The sequence below is a fragment of the Oryzias latipes genome, chromosome 7, assembly GCF_053564925.1.
Source record: "Oryzias latipes strain Hd-rR chromosome 7, Olatipes_Hd-rR_3.1".
Taxonomy (NCBI): domain Eukaryota; kingdom Metazoa; phylum Chordata; class Actinopteri; order Beloniformes; family Adrianichthyidae; genus Oryzias; species Oryzias latipes.
The window spans coordinates 11,351,708-11,377,271 of NC_136243.1; the positions used below are offsets into that span (position 1 = coordinate 11,351,708).

General features: G+C 42.1%; 1 protein-coding gene across 1 annotated transcript; it reads right to left on the reverse strand.

The window, feature by feature from the left end:
• Positions 1–948: 948 nt before the first annotated feature.
• Positions 949–19,067, reverse strand: cbln4 (cerebellin 4 precursor). The gene is made up of 3 exons (XM_004086290.5): positions 18,423–19,067; positions 8,321–8,437; positions 949–2,618 (listed from the first exon to the last, which is right to left on the reverse strand). Exons 1-3 carry the CDS (start codon positions 18,687–18,689, stop codon positions 2,421–2,423), a joined length of 582 nt encoding a protein of 193 aa, XP_004086338.1. The 5' UTR covers positions 18,690–19,067; the 3' UTR covers positions 949–2,420.
• Positions 19,068–25,564: the final 6,497 nt, after the last annotated feature.

A 25,564-nucleotide genomic window follows, 5' to 3' on the forward strand; every position in this document is an offset into this window, starting at 1 on the left:
TAAATCATTTTTACAAACCTTCCTAACTGGACGGAAAGCTCTTAGCACACTTCTTATGTGATGGATTGACATGAAGGCCTAAAAATATCCAAATGTGTTAAATAGAATTTAACCGTTACCCATCGTATTCATCTTTTATCTGAAACAAGAAAAAATACATGTGGTGTACATAAAACATTTTGAACATAAAAAGGTATTCATTAAAAATAAAAAAATGTAAAAGTAATCTCTTTATTCATTCATCTTCTAAACCCGTTTTGCCCCTTTTGGGTCACTAGATGCCTACAGTCATTCCACTGGGGTAAGTCATTTGTAAACAGATGAACACTTGATGAACTGCTATTGACTTCCTTTCAGTTAATCCTATGAAACAGCAAAAGTCACCAGAACACCTAAATAACACACTCTTTTTAAGATACCATCAATCATCAGCCGTTGACACAATCAACATGAATTCTGACGCAGAGAAATGCAGCTTTTCACATTGGCTTTGCATTGATATCCAACATAACGTGAAGTGTTACATAACAGCACAAAGCAACTTTTCTCCACTTCACAATCCACTGGAATTACGTTTTTGCGTTAAGGGCTCAAGAGTTAAAAATAATGTAAATTTTGGTGCTAAAGTGTCCCTGTTAAAGGCTTAAATAAGCTTTAAACCCAAAAGATTTTCTTCAGGTGTAAAAGAAGATAAATAAGAATGTGAACTGAAATCACATCTGTGCATTTAATGCATCAGAATATCACTTTTTCACAAGAAACACCCCTTTCCTTACTTACCTTACTTGGCTATAACCTTTTGCTTGTACTTGTAATAACAATAAGTCAATGTTTTGCACAAGCATGTATGATTATTACTCCCATTTTCAACCAGCGTCAAGTTAATTTTTCTGCTATATTTACATATAAAGTCATGGTTTGACCCAAAACTAAAGAGGCAGTCATCAGTCAGGTTGAACAAATAAAATGTGTTTTAATTTGATGGTCTCAGCTCTTAAAGTGTAAACAGAATCAGAACCACTGCAAAAAACAAAACTATCCCCAAAACTGTTAGCTGTTTATTTTCACAGCAAAAAGTCCCCCCAAAAAAGTAAAAAATAAGGATTTTCTTTGCAAACGACACATCAGTTATTTAAAAAAAAAAGTAAAAAGCTAGGTCAGCAGGAGGAGTAAGCGGGACCATGGTTGTTTAAGCAACATATGAACACGCATGAACCGTACAGCCATTGTGGTTACGAGAGGAACACAGATTTACAGATTCACATTGCATGAAAATCCATAGACTGGCGGAAAAGTATTATAGAAAAACCAAATGTATCACTGTCTAGGTCACATTCTGTGAAATAGTTTGTTCTTTGTTCAGATCAATGCAAAGTTCACACCGGCCTTGACAACATGTGTTCAGGTGGCCACGTTCAATTAAAAGTCTATAATGCACATTTACAGTATGTGCCCAAAACGCACATAATTGTGCATTTTGGGCTTCTGAAAGTGAAACCAGTTGAACTTTGACTAATAAGGAACTCAAATTTGGTGTGTCACACATGGGTAACAACCTTTTCAAAACACGGAAGAGTTGAAAATTGATCAAGGAGGAGAAATTATTGATTATAGTTTGTAAAATTAAATGACACCTTTCAAATATTAGAATTTAGCTGTGAAAGAAAAAGCCAGGAGCAAGATTCATGAGATTTGCACCACTTTAACATTTCACACTAAACTTCTTCCAACTGTAAGTACATGGGCAAGTATCCGGTAGCAACAGTCCAGTGTGAACACCGTAAAAGCTAAAAACACATTGAAGAACCCAGGTTCGCCGTGTTCTTGAATTTCGCATCACATGTCCGCTGTGAACGTAGCATAATCCAGGAGCTGCACACATTCTGAACACGTATGAAACCCGTATTCAGAAGAACGGTGTTTGCACAGTTCAGCGTCTGCCTCGGGGGACCGGTTGGTTTTTAAGGTGTACATGTCGTTGTACACATGTACACATGTGATGACATGTTGCGCAGATAACAAAGGCATACACAGTTTGCACTCAAAGAGGCAGATGTCAATGGATTCAAGAAAGGAAAAAGAAAAAGAGAAATCCATATGCTGGAAATATTTTGACAAACAAAAGTCTGAAGGTATACAGGGATGTGTTGATGTTCCTCTCAGTGGGCTGCTTGAGCGGCAGGAATGTACGACAACAATGGGGGACAAATTTCCAGTGTCTTTCATCTGGACAGGAGTTTGGCACGTCCCATCAATAAACACTCTCCAAAGTCTGATCCCTTATGCATCTAAAACCTCAACCATCGGCCGAAAATCCAACACATGTAGCAGCAAATGTTTCGATTATACTGTGACGACACATCATGACAAAGTCTGTAAGCTTGCACTTGTCCTTTTTTATTGATTCTTCTCTCTTTTTTTCACAGAGGGAACACGAGGAAGCCGGAGAACGTTGAATATTGCCATCCGCCAACCAGATTTCCCTTTTCCAGCTTTAAGTAGACCTTGTCTTCCTTTTCAAGAAACAGGAGAACACCGTTGGTGGCAGCCTCACGGGTGACGTCCTTGTCGCCAGCGAAGGCAGAGATGACTGGTTTCCCGTTCAACATCAAGTTCACCTGAAAAGTTCAAAAAATGCCACCAGTTAGATGTAAAGTAAAGCGTTTTTTGGACATGTTTCTAATGCTACCGAACGAGATTTGTGCATCGATTTCCCTGACTCAAAATGTGTTCGTAAACTTAAATCTTCTAACCCGTGTAGGAGAAACTACTGTCAGCCTACATAGAAGAACTGGATTTATAAATTTTAAAGAGCTCAAGCATTGGTAAATGCTTTATTTAATGCTTAATTTAAAGCATTGGTAATCGCGTCTCCATATCTGGGTTTATGAGGTCATTCAAAGACTCTCCCAGTACGGTGAGCTTCACCATCTACTCATGGAGCTGCGGGTTAAGCGGTACTTCCGTCTCTTTGTGACCCAGTTTGATGACTTCTGGACTCGCAATAGTCCAAGAAGGAAAAAGCTAAGAATAAAATTAGAAGACCTTTTTATTTTGTCTCAGCAACAATGAGAAAAATATCATGAATTTCAAGAGGTAAACAATGAAGACTCTCCTTCATGTTGGTTTTGGACTACTGTTGATCACATCATCCACACATCCTGAGCCAAAGCTGAGTTCCTGATTGGTTGGTTTTCTTTCCTAGAGTTATTAAAAGTCTGAAAACATCCACAATGCAACACAATCAATGCACAAATGGTGCCGCAGGAACTCTGAACACGCCTCTACATTGACGTGACATTAAAATTGGACGCTACTGTGAAGCACGTTTAGTGTAAACAGAACTTAATAGCTTAGCTTGATCAGAGACACCAGTGAAGCAAGCTCACACATTGAACCGAAATTAGCAAAGTAAAAAGTAGAGTAAAAAATACAATTCTAACAGAAATAAGTTTGATGTTGAAGACTATGAGGAGAGATCAGGTTATGGATTCTGTTTTTTTAGCTGGAGGGAAAGAAGAGGGGTAGGTTGGCTGACAGTTGCTGACTCATAAGCTCTAAGCCAGGTAAATATAGTCCATGTCCTCAAAACTGATCCAAAAGAACTCTTTTATTTTGTCAGGAACACTGCACTGATGCTGGCCATCACAAAAACTGACTGCATACTTGGTACTCTGAATACAGATTCCCACAAACCCCATCTGAAAGAGTCATCCCTGAGATTTAAAGACAGTGTAATCAGACTGTAAACATTCCATTTGAGCTGCGCTTGAAATGAGTCATGCAAAGACAAAAGCGAGATGGTCTCTGAGGAGCAGAACACGGGGATCTGACTAATCAAATCGTTGCTACAGGAAGTCACTGAGCATAGCGGTAAAAAAAGTCATTCTAAAGAAATATCTTTGGTGGGGCTTTACATCTTCCTTCTGCGTACAGTTTGATATCCATATTTAACCCCTTCAGATCAAGCTTTGTTTAAATACCATATTTTCGCCACTGTGAGGTACAGATAAAATTCTTTTTCTTTTAAATGACAGTGCGTCTTATAACATGGTACACCTCATATAGTGAATAATTCTGGTTGTTAATGACGTCAAAGTGATCTACAAAGGAACACAACGCTCTGTCAAAATGTTTGGTTGGTGTTTTTGTGAATACGGTTACGCAGCTAATGTGTAGCGGTGTCTCACTGTTTATTTTATTTTTATTTTTTTACATTTTTTTTGTTACTAACAAAGTTGGTAGAATGTGTAGTCACAGTAACATTTGTACAGGTATTGTTTTCATTTATTCGTATTCTAAACCTTTTTTGTCCCTTTTGGGGTCAGGGGGCTGCCGGAGCCTATCGGCTGGGATAAGCCTTGGATAGGCCTAAAGTAATGGACAGGTCGCCAGTCACACACATCACACACAGCACACTTACATTCAAACCCAGGGACGATTTAGAGTGAAGTTTGGACGGTGGTCACAATCTTTGGAGTTTTTACTCTAGAATGTAATTACTTTTGATATCAGCTCATTTTCATTCACATCAGAGAGAAGGATTGAGTGTGGGATCCTAGCGATGGGTGGATTATTGTCTTTGCTGGTTTTGCAGTTTGGAAACTCCTGATGCCAGCTCTGGACCCACGTTTACAAAAACTCATTCATGAGACGCCCTGCTGATATCTGACAACAATAAAAGATCTTCCGTCTGCCTTTTCCAATAAATACAATGTTTTTGTTCTCTGGCAACCAAACTCCGATGCGGGTAATTACAATGTAAAGACTTTTCAGGTAATCAAAAGACTATAAACAAAGCAGAGTTTGTGAAATTCGCATTTTAAGCAGAAAAAGAAATCTAAAGAAGCTAGAAACAAGAAAAATAAACTGAAAGTTAATATACAAGGAGGATGTTGCGCCACTTTTTTAGCTTTAAAAGTCATTGCAATGTGATGACCCTTTCAATACTGAATAGCAGCAGACTTTTTCTATTAAAGTCTGCCTCATTCATTTATTCATGCACACTGCATGAATGTTTGCATTTGAATAATCAAAACTGCTATTATGCTGATTTAGATAGCAAATGGCGTTTTTGATGTGAGACTAATCATAAAGTAATGCAAAGTCTAGTCTATTCTACCAACTTCCAGAGGTCACAGACATTACAAGAACCACAACGATAAAAAGATAGCCTAATGACATCAAATATGGATTAATTTATGGAGGGTGTGCATCCTCACAAATATTATTGTCAGTGTGAAGTGCTGAAATGTACGTGTGAGAGAAAAAACACACAAGGACTTAGCTTAATACTGATCTGGACTCAATACCTGTTAAAGATTCCACATTTTACGGAGTGTTTTAGGCGTTTTGATCACTGGTAAAAGCAAAGTCACTTGACTGATGGAAAGGAAAGTTAAACAACTAATTTTAAGGAATAAAAGAAATGTCTGTCCACCACAATTGTATGTGTAGGTGTTTGTTTATGCAAAATAGTAGTTCATAACATTAACCCTTGTGCTATCTTAGATGACCCCACCCTTACATTGATGTGTTCTCCCTACCATGACAAAGGTGGATAAAGGTGGAAAGATTTCATGTAATCCATGGACACCAGTGAGGTTCACAAATCATTGAAGAAAAAAGGTTCAGAGCACTGTCTAGTGGGTCTAGATGACCCATCTCCCAACATTAAAGTGCCTAGGATCGCACGAGGCTGAAAAACCTATCACCCTTGGGTCGTACTCCTCTGTAATCTTGCTCTGGCTGCTTTGGAAAAGGGTCACCAAATCAAGAAATCTGTAATGTGCAGTCGTGTGACTGCGTTCTTGTCTGTGGAGATTTATTTGGGATTACAGACACAAACATTACAAAACAGTAGAAGCGGTGACTTTAAAAAGTTAGATCTAAATTTGAAGATTCTCACTTTCTGTAATCAATAACCTATTATGAAAAACATGTTTGAAGGCAAACAATTGATTTTTTTTTCCAAGTAATTCTGAAAATAAGAACCAAAATCTGTGTTTTCTTAACTTCAAAATAATCTTATTTTCCATCTTTTCAAAACTATTGATTTCTGTGCATAGCCTTTCGAGAGGTTAGATAGGATCCTGCATAATTGTGAGCTTATCAGCATTCAACAGTCAATTCAAATACAATATCAGGCAATCTGTTTGTTGTAGGTTCTTCACATTTCTTGAGGAATTGATCCTTGATCTAATAATGCTAAACTAAGTCTGTTTTTACACAATTGCTTATTTTTCACTGTGTGGGACACCACCTATGTGAATGTAGCTGTGCCATAGATACATAGCGTTTTCTTTGTCATTGCCACTGGTACAAGGAAATTTAAAAAATGCTCTATTGTGAGTCATTCATACGTTAAAGCAAATATTTACTGTGATTAAATTTGCAACTAAAAAATAAATTAAAAGTGCATAATTCGGTTACTGAAAACAGAAATAAATAACCAATACATTTCTAGCTTAATAAAAATAGAATAAATAGCAATAGACATACCTAAAACAAAAACATTACATGATTACAGTTCAGCAAATCTTAAAACATCCACTAATAGACACGTTAGACATGTTAGTAGACATGTTTTTTAGCCATGTTTGCAAAATTTATTGCAGTGGGGTAAAAACTGTTCTGTAACTACATAGGAACAGGATTTTGGCTATGAAATTTGGCAATCTAGTGAGCATCGACAAGCATTTTTCACTGAGACTTCTGGGAAATCACATGATTCAGGAATTGCAATTGTGGACAGCACCACAAAAGGGTGAACACACTTTAGAGTGCAGCAGGTAGTGAGTAGTGAAGGAATTCAGACACATCAAAAACAGACCTGTGAGCTACTGCTCACACTGCTCTCTGAACTCGAATGGAAAAACAAAACAAAACATGGTACTGATGATGATAAGTTGAGAAAAAACATTACTGTGAGGAAAAAATTAGCCGCTTTTCTTGAAAAAGATTTGGAATTTTTCAATTTTTGTTGGTAAAATCAGCTGGTGTCACGCACTGGCATTTGTAATCGGCAGGCAGCAGTTGTATGTTTACTTTCTGCGCTGCGGCTGCCGAGGTTTTAAGAAAAAATTCAAACTAATTGGCGACCGGACAATATTTTTGACTTCGGTCAGTGGTCGCCAGGACACATTTGGAGGTCGCGTGGTGGCAGTCCAGCAGGTGGCAGGATTGCAGCAGTGTGATAACTGACATATGGGGGGTCTCCAAGGTCTCCAAAATTTTCCGATTTTAAACTGCCAGCCTCCTCCAGCCCTCACCGCCGTACTGTTGTCAAACCTGCCACTTTCAACAATGTTAGAAATCCAACGGTAGCAACGCATTTAGGATGCTTAGCTGGGTTGGGATCTCGGCGTTGACCGGACGACAATTGGGCAATCCCATCCCTCCGTGGGTCCACAGTGGTCACACAGTATTTTACCTTGTAGCTCCCTGACGTTCGTTGCATTGCATTAAAACAACACACCAGAAAACTAGCAATGTATAAATTAGCCCTGCACGATAAATCACAACTTTATCGTTATCAATCTGTGCACTACGCATATCGCAAAAGACAGCGAAAAATTCCAATAAATGGTTACGATAAATGTGCTAAAAAAATCTAATGGCAGCTATTTACCGATTTAAATAATTCCATTTCTGCATCTGACCATATGAGCCCTTTTTTGTTGGATAATCGCCTCCAATAGACGAGGGTCATTTAGGGTCTAATCTAAGTTATGTCAACTCTTCTTTGAATTAAACTGTCACAGTGATATGACGTATTTAGTTGTTTTGCTATTTGTTCATGTATCAAAAGTTAATGGCCGTAATATTGATAACTAATATCGCAGATTGCGAGGTTTCTTCATACTGTGCAGCCCTAGTATAATATCAAAAAATCCTCACTTATGCACACTTAAAAGGCAACATATTGCTACTGAAAAAATGGAAATAGTCCATGAACACATCATTTTAGCCTAACTCACAAAGGGGACTTTTTTTCTCTTCTCCTCAAATATATTATACATGGTTAAGGAAGCAATAGGCTAGTCCATTTGAAAGTTTTTGCTTGTTTAAGTTGTTAACATTGATTCGGGAAGAAACAGTACTCTTATATTGCTTCTGGGACATTGGGGGTTAGATCCTCCAGAATATATTAGAAAACAACTAATGCATTTTTCAAGCATTTTGTCTGTATCCACACTAGTAATTACAGCGCTGTCCCTAAGAGAGACACCGCATCCAAAGCAGAGTTTACAAAGGCTCAGCACCTTAACAGACACCAACAGGCCATGCGTCTATGCAAAATAAATAAAAAATATATTACCTGTATCGTTTGGCTCTGGTACACTTTAATCACATGAAAGTTGAAACTGTAGACTCCTTTTCGTGGGGACAAAAATACGGATTCAAAGGTAAAGTAGTTTCCTATATTAACCAGCACCTGTAAGAGAAAGTAAAACAAAATAAAGTTATCATCAGTGTAACAAAAGTGTTAATTGAATTCAGCATTTACAAAAGAAGCTTTAATTTCACAGTAAAATGAGGATTAAACATTAAATGATGCACACGATTCACTACTGTAGAGGGATTATACACAAACTGCGTGTAACACGCTTCACAAAATAATTAAAGCTGCAGCAAACCATTGATTTGGCTGTTAACTCCTCTATAGACTACGTTTTCGTTTGTTGAGTTCTCGTGAATATTTAGTAACTTTTATTTTAGTAAGGTTTTTTTTGTGCTAAACACAAACAAGTGTTTCTGTGTTTCTCTGAAGAGCATCAATTTTGGTTCTGGTGCAGAAAGCACTTCTACTTAACTTTTAATTAATCAGTGTTGTGTTCCCGAGTATGTTAATAAATAAATTACACACTGGCACTACATACAACACAGATTCTTATGCATTTCCTTCACACCGTGTGTGAGACATTTGGGCACGGTCAGTAAGGAGACAGTCCTGGTACCTTACCAACGACTAGACTGCAGACACCATACGACAGTATCCCCCATACTTCACAAGTGCGTGTGGCATACATTATCTTTACAAAAACACACGCACAACAATCTTACATTCCATTTTCATGACATTCCTTGAGGTGTCGAAAGTCAAGGAAAGTGCAAGACACACATCTGTTCCCTTTAAGACAGTGGTCCCCAACATTTTTAACGCCGCGGACCGGTATGACGTCATACAAACTTTTCACGGACCGGTCTTTAAGATGTGGCGGACGATTATTTTAACAACCCTACAATGAAAGAGAAACAGAGTCATGACGAGACGAACTCTGAGCTTTTATTTTGAAAGGCAAGTCATTGTGCATCGCACAGGTGTCATCATCCTCTCCCCTTCCCACAGTTATGGTGCAAAAAAGAGAAGTACAGTCTATTAAATGTAGCTTTCTTTTCTCTGGAAGTCGAAGGCTCCTCTTCTGTCTCCTGGCTGGACGTTTTCCCCTTGGCAAAGAAACTTTCCAAAGACGTTTGTTTTTAACCATTTTGCTGGTTCCTGGGTTTTATTTTAACGGTAACCTATCACGTGAACGAGAAGAGCGCCTTGGCTGGCGTCAAGAGTGACATAGACGGATGTAACAGAGAATCAGGAAATTTTTCAAAAGAAAACATCTTTCAGATTCTGAAATAAATAAAACGGAAGTAATGTAAGTTATTCATTCTTTCTGTTCTGCCCGGTACCAAATGACCCACGGAACGGTACCGGAATGACTCACGGAACGGTACCGGTCCGTGAGTCATTAAAGAGATTCGATGTCTAAACATGACCTGGAAAAACTAGGTTATGGATTCATCTTGACTATTGTAACAGTGTTTTTTCAAGACCACCAGAAAAATCAATGAGGAAACTCTAGTTTATTCAGAACTCTGCTGACCAGTTTCTGACTAGTACCAAATAAATGGACACCATTATGTCGCTGCTTTATAAAGCTTTGAATGGTTTAAGCGCCAAAACAGGTTATTGAACTTTTGACCCATTAGACCTCTCCAGTTGTCTAAATTTGGTCTTTTGTCAGTTTCTAGTCAAACCCAAACATGGAGAAGCAGCATTCAGTTTCTATGCTCCACATATCTGGTACAGACTTTGAGAAAGCTGTATGTTAGCTTCAACACTCAGTTAATAGAAGACCCACCTGTTCTCCATTGCTTTTTGAAATTTTAGAATTACCCTGATTTTTTAAAGTTAATTTTAATGTATTATATCTTAAATTTTTAAACTACTTTAATGTTTCTTTGAAATGCTTCTCTTAACCTTGCTGAAATGCTTTTACTGTTTTATGTACAACACTATACATTGTCTTAATACATGAAATGTGCTTTAGAAATACATTTGCCTTGCCCTGCTCACTTGGGGGCAATTTTGCATGAAAAAAAAAAAAAAAACACCAGCTAGTCCTGCTAATCTACTGATGGTTATGTGTTGAGAAGTGCCTGTACCCACTCACTGCCACATGTTTACTCTGTGTCAGGATTCTGCCCCAGTTGGCCTTTCCCAGCAGTCACCCCACCCTAACAGACCTGTTCACCTGCCTGTTTGTAGCTCTGCTCACTGCTAGTTCTCAGTCAGAGAGTTGTTTTTCTGCTGATCTAATCCTGATCTGCTTTCCTGATCCTATTTTGACCCTGATCTGCCCTGGAATCACCCCTGTTTATACTTCCCCCAATGTCCAATGAGGAAACCCTTTTCTGGCCATCAGCCTCCCTTCTCTGTGACCGTGTGACTCATATTTGGACAAACCCTCCCTGAAAGATGTTGCTGCCACACAGTTGCCCAACTGTGTCCTCTCTGATGAAAATCATCGGCTCAGTGCTGCCCCCCTTGTGTGTGACGGTTCTGGTCCCCTCCCTGCCTCTCTATAGTCATCTGCCTGTGTGCTATTCAGACAAGACCAAATAGACCTCTTGTTCTTCCCGAAGCTTTAAACTGTTTTACATTTTGGGATTTTGTTTATACAAAACCTTTGTCACACATTTTAGAATTTTTTTTTTACAATGACTGTGTCTTCAGCATTCATCCAGGTACACCCTGGATGGTTTTTCAGTCCACTGGAGGGCCACGTAAAGGCATACAAGGTCGCACACTCACATCAGGGACAATTCAGAATCACCAATTAACCTATGAAACACGTTTTTAGACTGCGGGAGGAAACTGCAGAAAAAATCCACACATGAGGAGGACATGTAAACTCCACACGGAAAGGACCCGGCCGGGATTCAAACCAGGGCCGTCTTGCAGTTAGGTGAGAGTGCTAACCACTACACCCCTGTGCAAATTTGTCACGAGTTGTGAGTTTCCTGTCCCTTCCGCTGCTCTGCTAGTTTTCTTCTCAGCTCCACACAGGGGCTTGAAAATTAGGGCGGACATTCCAACGGACCTGCAGACCATAAACGTACTCACTCTGGCGATAGCTGAGACAGTCATTAAAGGCACAACCTGAAAACCCATCAGCTAAAACTAAGCAGTAATACGTTCATATCTGATTTCTGACCCTGTCTGGAACTTTGCTTCTTGATCACAGGCTCTGCCATCTATTCCGTCTCCTGCTCTTTCCAGTCCAGTCTTTGAACAAATTAGATTGTATCTGAATTCTCAGCAGTTATTCCTCTTTGACCATGACTAGATTAATATTTCATTGCAATGAGTGATTGGTAAACAACTTTGGACCCAAATAGAAAGTTGGTGTTTCTTTTCTGAAGTCCCACTTCGATAATCATTTGATCTATGTTAAGGGTCCCCAGAGGTCTTTTAATAATGATTTAACTGTTTTTAGCCAAATTAACATAAAAAATTGTTGTTTTCTATATATAGTTTCTGCAAAGCGACAGGAGTTCATTAGAAATTCACCCCTGAATTGTGTGTGTGTGTGTGTGGGGGGGGGGGGGGGGGGGGGGGGGGGTGCACTAACATAACCGGTGCAACAAAAATGCTGAGCCCGAGCAATATCAAAGCTATCCAGCCAAACCGTTTTGGGCCAGATACCAGACGACGAAAACAAAGCCTACATGGATCTAGTTGTCTGCAAGTGAATGCGTCTGAATGGAGCGGAGCAGGGCGCTTGTGACCCGCCTATTTAGGGCCCGAGCACGGAGTGCAAGGACCCTATTGTAATTCGAATGTTTATTATTATTATTATTATTATTATTATTATTATTATTCTACCGGAAGAGTCGCCTTTTTGAGGCCTTTAACATACCCCAAAACTCACCAAATTTGGCACACACATCAGGAGTCGCGAAAAATTTCGTATTTTATAGGAGATTGGCATGGGCGCAGAAAAACGGCTTGATAGCGCCACCTACAGTGACTTTTGTCCCGACGCCCCGCATACGCTTTAACGTACAAGCTTGATTTTTACAGGGCATGTTCTTCAGATGGAGGCCTACAAAAAAGTCTGAAAGGACCCACCTGTCACTCGCACAGGAAGTCTGATATATTGAGGTCAATATGTCATTTTTGCTTCATTTTGGACATTTGCAGGCCTCACTCTAGAGCGAACTCCTCCTAGAGATTTGTGAATAATGACTCCAAACTTTGGTTTTGTAAACTAAACACATGTCCGATGTTAAATTGCGAAGCTTTTAAGTTTTTACGGTTGTTTGTGACCGTGGCGGCGCGTCGAAAATGGAGGTCATTTTGAAAACACGCCATGAAAAGAAAAATGGCCATTACTCAGCCATGCAAAATCCAATATGATCCAAAGTTGATATGCATGATTGTAGTCTGACTTTGAACACATCTGCAGTGGAAGAATCTGGAATAGGTGTAGCGCCACCTGCTGGTAAAAGGAAATGACATGTTTTACTTGGAGCATCACTGCTCCGAGTAGGATGAGCCGACACACCTCAAAATGATGTCCACCTGTTGAAAAGCCATTGAAGTTTACTCTGATAAAAAGCCATAACTTTCAATGCGGGGGTGTGGTCGTGACAGAGCGGCGAAGTTGGGCGTCTCGCCATGCACACAAAAGTTGCTCTCACGTGCACATTCCTTGTCCAATCTCACTGAAATTCAATAGAGGTGATGAGGCTTCCATTCTGAACCAATGGATATGACAATCTTGGACGAGCTCCATAGCGCCACCTAGATATTGACAAATACATTTTATGTCACATTCTGACCTATCTTTTCTCTGTGCTTTGTCCGACATTCATAAAATTACAACAGGAGATACTCATAAGGGTCTTCTCTCATCGTCTAAAGTTTCATGGGTGTAAACCTGACGGTGCCTGCGCAAGCCACCACCAAACAGGAAGTGGTTGATTGCGTTGCAGTCAGATAATTAAAAATTCATAAAAAATCAGCCGTTTGTATCACGAGGCTGAGATTTCAGAATGAGAGGCCTCTTACATATCTCCAACTTAGATACACAGCACTTGCATGGGTGAACAAAAAACGGCTCAATAGCGCCACCTACCATGTTTGTTTTTGAGAGCCCCGCCATGTTCTTTAACATACAAGCTTGATATTTACAGGACATGTTCATCAGATGGAAACCTACAAAAAAGTCTCTTGGGACCAAGCTGTCAGTCGCACAGGAAGTCTGCTATATTGATGTCAATATGTCAGTTTTGCTCTATTTTGGTCCTTTGCAGGCCTCGTTCTAGAACGAACTCCTCCTAGAGATTTTTGAACAATGACTCCAAACTTTGGTTTTGTAAACTAAACACATGTCCAATCTTAAATTGCGAAGCTTTTAAGTTTTTACGGTTGTTTGTGACCGTGGCGGCGCGTCAAAATTTGAAGTCGTTTCGAAATCACGCCATGAAAAGAAAAATGGCCATTACTCAGCCATAAATAATCTAATCTGATCCAAATTTGTTGTGCATGATTGTAGTCTGACTTTGAACACATCTGCAGTGGAAAAATCCGAAACAGGTGTAGCGCCACCTGTTGGCAACAGGAAATGACATGTTTTACTTGGAGCATCACTGCTCCAAGTAGGATGAGCAAACACACCTCAAAATGACGTCCACCTGTTGAAAAACCATTGAAGTTTACTCTGATGAAAAACAAATCTTTCAACGCGGGGGTGTGGTCGTGACAGAGCGGCGAAGTTGGGTATCTCGCCATGCACAAATGTTGCTCTCACGTTCACATTCCTTGTCCAATCTCACTGAAATTAAATAGATTTGATGAAACTTCCATTCTGAACCCATGGATATGACAATTTTGGACGAGCTATATATGTTCATAAATGATCATGAAGCATGATCATATAATCAAGCTTCATAGGAAATCAGCCGTTTGTCTCAGGAAGCTGAGATTTCAGAATTAGATGCGTCTTACAAAGCTCCACGTTTGAAAAGCAGCACTATACGTACGAGAAACATTTAACCACCTTAATCACCCTATTGTGCTGAAAGCAAATTTTTGGACATTTTGACTCAAGCAAATATTTTTATCATAACATCTGTTTAGTTTATCAGCACCAAAATAAAAAATATTTACATTTATAAAATGAACTGGTCAACTCTAGGATTTTATTTATTCAATCTTACATCCTCAAGCTTTTCATCAGTCTCCCCTGCTGCAGGAGTGGAGTTAGCCCCCCCCCGGCTGTGTGCTCACATGTAAATTAGCCAGGAGTGGCAGACAGAAAGTAGAACAGTTAGAAAGCCTAGTTCAACACTAAAATACAGCAATTTCCTTTGTTTTGTTTGTCTTTTATACATCCTTAGCACTAATCATTGCTTTTTTATTCATCCAAAATACAATTAACTTTATATTTTATCTTTTTTTTTTTTTTACAAACAAAATATATGAATGTGCTCCAAAACAAAACCCAGTCTCTGTACACTCCTACAGATGTAACATCAGACAGTAAATGTCTCTTTTATGCTTTTTTAATCAATGCTGCAACTTCTTTTCATTTCCTTTCAATACATCCAAAGAAATTAAACTACAACGACAACAAACACAACATATAGCAAATGTCTCTAAGAAGATTGTGTATATACATTATGTACCACCTTTAAACACCAAATAAATAACAAATCTTTCTAATACAATCACAAAAAATGGAACACAAAATCAAAAACCCAAATTAGAAATTGCAATTTTAAAAAGATACATTTTTCAGCAGCTTTTCAAAATCAATCACATATTTTACTCTTCTGTGGATGAAACAAAGAAGTCCAGAGCAATGTAGCCACTTCTCCAAAGTCTCTGTCACCTTCAGTTTTACACAAAGTCTGTGAAAATCCACCATACATTGGTCACATGTATTCAGAGACCTGCTAAAAGTCCACAATTGTAAAAGCTCTTATATAGACAACTGTTTGTTTGCTTGGAGCTCTAAATATAAAAAAATGCTTTTCTATCACCTAGACACAGATGGAGAACCATATCAACTGGATTAGTAACAGGGAAACATGTTTAGGTTTAAACTTACATCAATAGACAACATGAAGCTGTTCATCACATTTTTGACCTAAACATGTAAACACATCCTTGGCTCTGCGGTTAGGAAATGGTACTTGGGAATCTCTTCATACCAGGAGCCAGCCTGAACATTGGAACATCACCACAGTGCCCATCCAGACTGGGACAGCAACGGGGTCCACTTCACAGCCGTGAGGCTGCTGTGTTTAACTCCAGCTGTCCCAGCAAGGGAGACAACTGCAGCAACATCCACTGACCAAGCTGACAAGCCCTGGCAGAAAAGATCCCCACAAGAAAAACACTGGCTCAGGCAGGCTGGTCAATAAAAAAATATAGTTTTACCAATGTCTTGCAGCTCGCAGATCAAGTGGTTTAGTTTTCCAGTAATGTCAGTCAAGAATACAAGTTCAGATTCACCATATTCAGCAGATATCTCCACCAATAGCACCTTAAAAATCCTGTTCTGTTTTGCTTTGCAGCTGAGGTTTTTTATGATTTTCACAATAGGAGTCATTATATGTCCAGAGCCAATCACTTCTGCACATAAGGCCTACTGGTGAAAGAAGCAGCAGTAATGCAGACATTTTGGAAAGTATTGGTCAGCTTTACAGTGAGTGATGAAACCTGTTTGTCTGTCAATCATAGCAGGAGCCCCGTCTGCAGGTATGGCTACCAGCTTTTCTAATGGTACCTTTTTCTGCACAAAAACTCCTTCACCGTGTTATACATTTCAACTCCTCTTGTAGTTGTCTGTTAGGGCAGATGTGTCAGGAGTTCTTCTCTTGTGGAAACCAAAAGCTATGCTGTACTGTTGCCGTCCACAGACTCATCACACTGGACGTTAAACCACATGCACTTTGTAAGATCCCGGTCCAGCTAATTGGCCAAGTTATCAGACATAGCTGACACTCATCTAGACATTGTAGTGAAAATTGAATGAGTTCTATTGTTCTCATCCTTAGGGACAGTGATAGCAATTATCATCATTGCTTGTTTCTTAATCTGATAAAAACCTTCTTCTACTTGATGAGAAAATGAGCAGGTCTAAACGAGGCTTAGATTTAAGAATTTTTTTCATGCTATATGCAAAAGTCTTTGTCCTTTAAGGCAACAGATTATAGTCCCCCCCCCCCCCCCCCCCACAGGCTGCTGTCATATTAACATTAGCTTGGAACTCCAGAATGGACAAGAAAAAACGACGAGAATGGCTCGAGCAGGGCGTTGCTCACGGGGCGGTCGCTCGTGCCAGGCGGTGGCACGTGCTCGGGCCCGCTAAATGCTACTTGTAGCTTTAATTTCTTCTATTTTTTTGTCTGCTCCTGATTCACAATAATTTGAATAAAGAAACTCTCAGAAATGCAATTTTAATCTTAATTTTCTTTATTTATGTCCTCCATCATGAGAAAAATGTTACGACATGCTAAAAAACACAATTTTCTTACCAGTGGATCTTTAATGCAAAAGCTTTGAATGGAGAGCTTTTAATTTTAGACCTGAGATGAATGTCATGGAGAATAAAGATAAATAAAAATAACATTGTGCACATGCCTATCTGATTTAAGTCTGAGTCTATGTTTCCACCTCGAGAAGCATTTTCAACCTAACACTTGCTGCTTCCCATTGAGAATCAGCTGATTTCAGCCCCTCCCACGAGTCACAGCACTAAGGTAGGACACAGCACTCGCATCAAAGTCCCCCCTCCCCAATTTCAGCGGCAGATGTTCAGTCTTCCAAGTTTAGACTGTGAATTAATTACACGTAAATAAACTGTTAACAACTTCACAATGAGGAGAGTAGCTGTTAAAAAAAAGCATCTGTTACCCTTTTGTTTCTCTTACAACATTGTTTCACACTCTTACAGCAGACTTTGCAATTATATGCACATTAGCCATATGCAAATTAGTCAATGGCTTCTGAGTGACATCTAGCTTCAGAGAGCCTTTGACCGCTTTCTTTACTGAGAAGATGCCACGAGTGTGTGTTGTATCAAAATGCAACCACTACAGAATATCTAAAAAAATATATGATTTTTGAGGAAAAGGTGTTTTTTTCTTTTTTTTAAAACAGTATTGACGCATAAATCGTTGCCTTAAAGTTAAACTCTGATCATCTTTTGATCGATTGTAAAAGCCTTCTCGGTGGACTTTTAATTATGATTATGCTGTTTTTAGCCAAAAGCAGGGAGCTTGTGACCAACCAACTGTGGCCTATAACAGGCTACTTCCAGTTGCAATTATTTTTGTCTGCTCCTCATTCACATTGATTTGAATAAAGAAATACTCTAAAATTTAGTTTTAAGCTGATTTTTTTATATCTCCTCCATCGTCAGAAAAATCCCACAAGAACATGATAAAAATACCAAAAGCCCCATAAAAAAGTTTGATCCTAACTTTAGATTTCAATAAACCAAAGCCATTTAATGTTGTTTGTAGTTAGTTTAATTGTTATTTTAACAGTATTTATTCAGCTCTAACTGATCCACAGCATGATTTTCACAGTAGTAGAACAACCTAATCGTGGATTTAGAGTTGGTTTGCCAAAACTTGAGCGCCTCAGGAGCTTTGAGAGACACTCCAGTCAGATCTCTGACTTCCATCGTACAAATTCAAAGATCAGATCGTTGCAAACATCTGACTGCGCCCACCGACGCGTGACTAATCAGGTTCTCTCCTGGTTTGTTTGGGTGTATAGGTGAGCGCGTGCGTGCGGGCGAATGCACAAGGCGTTCCACGAATAGCTTGAGGCTGGATGGTAATGAGCACCTGTGGGGCTGTGTGCGTGGACGCCCGCCCTTAGATGCGGTGCCATCACCTGCATGCGCGAGAAAAGCGTGCGCATGAGCAGCATCCAAAGCTGGGCTCCAGGGCGCAGCTGCACATTAAAACCTGCAGTGACTTTATGATGTTCAGCATCACCCACGATAAAAGATGACCTAAAGAACCCTCAAAAACTGGTCTAAAAGTAACAAATGTTATGTCAAATTTAATATCCAAGCAGATTTATTTCACATGAATGATTAAAAACAGATCCTAACCTGGTCGAAGTAGATTATTCTCGTTTTATTGCTCATCTCTGACGGCTCGTGATTGTTGCTCCGGACTGCGGAGAAAGCCACCTTGGAGTTGGCGGCGCGCACCGAGATGCCAAGCGGCGACGACGAGGACCTCCAGTCCATGGCCGGGTTGGAGTCGCACACTACGAGGCATTTCCCCTCCAGAACGATTGGTTCCGTGTCATTCTGGGCCCTCACGAACTCAGAGATCACAGTCCAGCTGAGGATGAGGAGGACGAAGCCCACCATGGCGCTCTCCTTTTAGGTTCCACTTCCAGCCACGAACAGAGAGAAAAGCGTCTGCTCCTGCGCCGCTCAAGTTTCCGAGTCCCCCCCGCTGGTCTCCCGCGCCGCAGACGCGTCTAACGCTGGCAGGGTCTCTTATTGGATCCAAAGACGAGCCATGTCCGACAGAAGCAACAGAAAAAAAGGGGGAATCCAGTTAAAAATTGTGTTTTTTCCGGGAAAAAACAATCACGGGTGATTTTCTGCCATTTTTTTTTAGTTTAGATTTCTCTAAACTGATAAAAGTGGAGATGTCTAGTCTCTGATGCTGCGAGGAGCACCGATGCAGAATCTGGGCGCTCCAAAAACGCGTCTGGTAACAGCAGCCCACAGTGATGCGCTGCGTTTGCGCGCTCAGACATCCAATTTACGCACGCACGTATCACAGAAATGTAATTAAGGAGCTCTGCGGTTGTTGTCTGCTCAAAGTTTTGACTACTTCTATTTAATTTGTGTAAGATTAAAGTTTTATTAGCTCACCACGTTTTTGAATTTTCCAGATGACGGATAGTTTTACTGCTAATTTTGGAAATCCAGCATTAATAAATCGTTTGGGAAAAGCTATTTTTTCCTCCCCTAAACTCTTTTATGCTTTCTCCAAGTTATGGGAGATTTAGTATTAACATATACTATGACCCAATTTGTCTTTCAACGTGCAGTTTAACCCCCCCCCCCCCCCCCCCCCTGAGCCTTCATGCCTCCCTCTGTCCAATGTGATTGAGTGACTCATGCTCATCTGGTAAATGAGGCTGGAAATCTCCGTTTTGACTTGAGGCGCTTCTACTGTTAGAGGATCTTCATACAAGAGAAGTGCTGATCATTTTTATGTAAATCCTCAGAGAATACAGTCAGAATAGAATAGAATAGAATAGAATAGAATAGAATAGAATAGAATAGAATAGAATAGAATAGAATAGAATAGAATCATTTTTAATTCACAGAAGTGCCAACTGTTTGAAAACTGGTTCTGAAAGAGAAATTAATAATTGTGGATTGTGCCTACTCAGAAATATTTGACACCAAGTCTTTCATTTCTTGGACTAGAGTTGTGACATTTGCACCACTTCAAAATGTTGCACCAAACCTCCTCCAACTGAGTCCTTGCACAAGTATCAGGTAGTGACAGTACAGTGTGAACACTGCCTGCTGAAAGCAGTTTCTTGAACGTGCGATATATGCCCAGTGTGTTCTTAGCGTCACATTTCACTCTGAAGTTGTTTATTTTCATCTTCATCCCATGCAAGAGAAGATAAATACTGTAGTGTATCTCACATTTGGCCTTTGACCATGCAAAAAGAAAAAACAACAGCCATTTCTAGAGATTTCTAATTTCTTTTAACTTTCTGGATGTGTTTGAATCTTTCCTGATCCAGGGTTTTCTTCTACCAGCTATTTATAATATCTATAGTAAAAAAAAAAGAAAAGAAAAAGCATTCGTTCTGTATTTTTATCAGTTCTATAGTCATGCCGTTATACCTATAAAACAACGGGCACACATCTGATTTTTATAAAGTCATAAATGATCTATCCGGTGAATTTGTGTCTGGAATCTCTAACCATCGTCTGCTGCAGGGGTGCCCCTCCAGGTAGCAGTCCGGGCTCCTCTCCTCTTCACACTCCACACAGCAGACTTTGTTTTCTGTGCCGTGTGTTTTTACGGTTCATTGTTTTGGTACTGTCCTGCTGGACATCCATCCATTCATTTTCCAAACCTGTTTATTCCCTGTCAGGGAAATGGGGTTGCTGGAGCCTATCCCAGAAACAGCTGGGTGAAGGCGGGGTCCAAGTCTCCCGTCTGTGGCAGGGCGTGCAGCTGTACAATTAAAGGCAGTTTATTATCCACCTCAGCCGTCTGAGCCCACAGTTTCACCTCTCTTTTTTTATTTTGACGTACTTAAACCTCCTGTCTTTGTTTGATCTATGGCTCAAATTGGAAAGCTTCCTGTCTGGATCAATAGACATTTTTATATTTATTGGTTTTTTTTATGCCTGAATTATATTTGGTTCGCCGGCAAAATGAGTTTACTTGCAGAAATGCCAAACCAACAATAAGTTTAATGAGCAAAGAAGAGAAGAGTCAACATTTCAATGCAAATATGTTTTCCTCTCCCAGAGATAAAATGACTATTTACTTCACTTATTATTCACTTGCTACTCTCCAGATTCAAGTTCTTCCCCCAAAGAAGAGCCGTCTGGAGGAACAAACAAAAGGGAGGAAAAAATATTAGATCTTGCTTCAGTAACCTGTTATAACCCAGTACCTCAGTGAGGTGGGATCTTCAGATTCTCCTCAGCCTGTCTGTTTTGGCGAAGAAAGAAATGGGATAAGTAATCACAAAAAAGTCTCTGTGCTGGTCTATAGAAGTAAACTCATATTCATTTATCCCAGATCAACTTGTGGTCATTGCGCAATTTGGTTCAAGGGGGCCACACTGATGCCCTGCTAAAAGACATATAATAGAAAAAAGAACACTAATCTTAAAAGGTAGTAAAATGATCTGTCTATGCAGCAAATTATTTTTGCTTGACAAGATGTTCCAAAAAACCATTCAAAAAGGGAAAAATAAGCTATAAAAGGAATTACTTCAAAATATATTTTACACAGCCTAATAATGAATATTTTTTGGTAGTTCTAAGCAAATGGTTTCAAAATTTTCAGGTTTTTATGTACCTAGTTGTTGTTTGATTTGATTGCAGTGACAAACTGAACTTGTGTAACAGTAGAAATGAATCATTTTAGAACAAAATGTGAACAAAATGAAAATACAATCTAGGTACAAGTCTTAGTAAATCTTCATAAATTCTAAAACTATCCCTTATTCTCAAATTTACAGTTTTGCTTCCAAAATAATGACAATGAATGCCAGCCTTATGTCACGGTGCGGGGGTGGCTAGAAAGCCGGTAGGACCCAGAATGCAGAGGCGGAGGCACACAGTTCCAGGGCAAGGGGTTTAATTATAAACAAAAGGCGCTGCCGAGCAGGATGACAAAACCAAAAAACAAAAACTCACTGTGACGTGGCATGAGACAAGGAACAAGGAACATGGCATGAACACCATAACAGGGGTAACTAATGGACCAACACAGGAGGAAGGCAGAGACAAGACTTAAATACAGACAGGGCAGACCAGACACAGGTGAACACGATCAGGGCAGATGGGGACCAAAGGAAGTAAAACTCAAGAAAACAGACAAGACAGGAGACTTTCAAAATAAAACAGGAAACAGAAACAAGACAGAACAAGGACCAAAACAAGACAACAGTTTCAAATCATGACAGTACCCCCCCCTCAAGGAACCGCTCCGAGGTTCCAAAAGTCACAAGAGGGGGGGGCCCCGGAGGATAAACCTCGACGGGCATAAGAGTCCGGAGGGCGGCCGGGGGGCCGAGCGGTCCGGCGAGGCAGGTCCGGAGGGCGGGCGCGGGGCCGAGCGGTCCGGCGAGGTAGGTCCGGCGGACGGCCGGGGGGCCGAGCGGTCCGGCGAGGCAGGTCCGGCGGACGGCCGGGGGGCCGTGCCGTCCGGCGAGGCAGGTCCGGCGGACGGCCGGGGGGCCGTGCCGTCCGGCGAGGCAGGTCAGGCGTGGAGACGTCGTCAGGCTTGGAGGCGTTGTCAGGCTTGGAGGCGTCGTCGGGCATGGAGTCGGGCATGGAGTCGGGCATGGAGTCGGGCATGGGGTCGGGCATGGGGTCGGGCATGGGGTCGGGCATGGGGTCGGGCATGGAGTCGGGCATGGGGTCGGGCATGGGGTCGGGCATGGGGTCGGGCCAGCAGTCAGGCATGGGGTCGGGCCAGCAGTCAGGCATGGAGTCGGGCCAGCAGTCAGGCATGGAGTCAGGCATGGGGTCGGGCCAGCAGTCAGGCATGGAGTCAGGCATGGGGTCGGGCCAGCAGTCAGGCATGGAGTCAGGCATGGGGTCGGGCCAGCAGTCAGGCATGGAGTCAGGCATGGGGTCGGGCCAGCAGTCAGGCATGGAGTCAGGCATGGGGTCGGGCCAGCAGTCAGGCATGGAGTCAGGCATGGGGTCGGGCCAGCAGTCAGGCATGGAGTCGGGCCAGCAGTCAGGCATGGAGTCAGGCATGGGGTCGGGCCAGCAGTCAGGCATGGAGTCAGGCATGGGGTCGGGCCAGCAGTCAGGCATGGAGTCAGGCATGGGGTCGGGCCAGCAGTCAGGCATGGAGTCAGGCATGGGGTCGGGCCAGCAGTCAGGCATGGAGTCAGGCATGGGGTCGGGCCAGCAGTCAGGCATGGGGTCGGGCATGGGGTCGGGCATGGGGTCGGGCATGGGGTCGGGCATGGGGTCGGGCCAGCAGTCAGGCTCTGGCGGGTCGGGCCAGCAGTCAGGCTCTGGCGGGTCGGGCCAGCAGTCAGGCTCTGGCGGGTCGGGCCAGCAGTCAGGCTCTGGCGGGTCGGGCCAGCAGTCAGGCTCTGGCGGGTCGGGCCAGCAGTCAGGCTCTGGCGGGTCGGGCCTGGAGCCGAGCTCAGGCGGGTCGGGCCTGGAGCCGAGCTCAGGCGGGACAGGCGTGGAGCCGAGCTCAGGCGGGTCAGGCGTGCCAGTGGAAGCGGGGACTGGTTGGGGTTCAGGCGGCACCCCCCTGGGAGCTGGGTCGGGGCGCAGGCGGAACCCCCCTGGAAGCTGGAACGGGTCGGGGCGCAGGCGGCACCCCCCTGGGAGCCGGGACGGGTCGGGGTGCGTCCATAACCACCACTGGAGCGGGTTGTGGTGCGTCCGGGACCACCTCCGGAACATGAAGGGGCTGGAGTGCATCCGGGACCACCACTGGAAGGGGTTGTGGTGCGTGCCGGACCACCTCCGGAACAGGAAGGGGAGGTTGAAGGGGACGGCGGGGACGACGGCGACGACGACCCCCCCTCATGGCGAGACGGCTCCCTGTGAAGTCCAGGTGGCTCCCACTCCAGGCATACGAGGCAAACTGGGCCTGGTCAAAAACCCAGTAAGACCTCGTACGCTCGGCTTCCTGGCAGTAGGCCTCTAGGAGCTTCATGTCCCGCTCTGCTGGGTCCAGAAAGTATGGTTGGTCCATTCTGTCACGGTGCGGGGGTGGCTAGAAAGCCGGTAGGACCCAGAATGCAGAGGCGGAGGCACACAGTTCCAGGGCAAGGGGTTAAATTATAAACAAAAGGCGCTGCCGAGCAGGATGACAAAACCAAAAAACAAAAACTCACTGTGACGTGGCATGAGACAAGGAACAAGGAACATGGCATGAACACCATAACAGGGGTAACTAATGGACCAACACTTTGTCTCCCAGCAACCCCAGCATGCAGTTTCTGAGTGCTGGACACCTGACTCTCATGTGCCAAATCACTCACAGTCTACTTAAGCACTGCACTGAGCCTCGGTTAGCGCGAAGTATTGTTTGTGCTATTCTGCCTTCATTACCGAGCGTTATATTTAGACCTGATCTTCTGTCTCCCTACCCTGTATCTGAGTCTGTTTGCTGTTTTCTGTCTGCCGCCTGCCCCGACTCTCACCTGGATCCTAACTACCCCTGTCTTCTCTGATGTTCTCATGGCTGTTATTGACCCCTGCCTGACCTTGATTTAGCTTTGTGGACTTTTAGCTAGAAACAGCCGTCTGCCTGTTCTTGTGACAGATCTATTGACGCAGAGTTTTCCTCTGAAACTCTGCTCTCTGAGCATCAGCCCTTCCCAATCCACCAAAACGAGTGGGTCCTCACATTGTTCACATGACTGTGTTTTACCATGTTTTACTGTGAGGCACTTTGGGATTTTTTTCTTGAAAGGTGCTATACAAATAAAGTTTATTATTATTGTGATGTCACAAAGTGAGAACAGCCCCTTCCAGGAAGTGCCTGCGCTGCCAGCACCGCCCCCAGGCCAACAGAAACACCCACTTTCTCCACTGATGCTTTCATTTTATACGCACAATATGCACATCCAACTCTGCAAAAGTTCAGATGTTGTTTGTTTTTCGTGGGTGACACAGGCCGACTCCAGGTTAACGCCATGAAATTGGCGGCACCCACAAGAGATCAAGTTGTCATGGGCTGCAAAAAAACTAATATTTCGTCAGAAAATTGATCTTCAGTGTGCCAAAGGTAATATATTATATCAAATAGTTTGCAAAGTGTGTAAAACGGGGAATTGGTTTCCCCGTTTTACCCCCTTTCAGTTTATATAAGCAAGTTTATATACCCCTCCTTATTTTGGTCTGAGGGCATCAGAAGTTGAACCAATGACCCTTCAGCTAGAAGTCCAGGTCACTAACCACCAGGCCTCTTCAGTCCTTCTGTGTTTCCTTCCATTTTGACTGCAGGAATCTGAAAATATGGTTTGTCTTCTGCACAATGTTGTGGACTGATAGACTGTGGATTTGCGGTCTCTAGTCCCTCACCCCAGCAAATACGGGAGGAATACTGTACTTCCTGAAATGTATTTTCTTTTACAATTTAAAAAGATCTATACCTGCTTTCAAGAGCCTGATTTTTTTCTGTTTTTATCCTCCTGTGGGTAAGTTTGGATTTAGTTGTTTCTTCAATCTGCTGTGTTTAAGATAAGTTTAACCTTTTTTTTTCTTGTCTGGTTTATTTGGTTTGTGGAGTAACCACTTTTAATCATGCATCCTGTATTTATGATCATCTTAAACCTTTTTCCTTCTCCATGAACAATTATCCGTTTAAGCCTGTAGCTGTAGCTCCAGTCTTTCTATTCTAATGTATCCACTACTGTAACTTTTCATGTATGCATCTAATGGGATTCTATCAGATTCTGAAGGAGAGAACAGCTGCTTTGCGCTGATACGCTGCAATTTACGTCATACGGTGCAAAGAAAAGCTGCTTTTCTCTACGTCA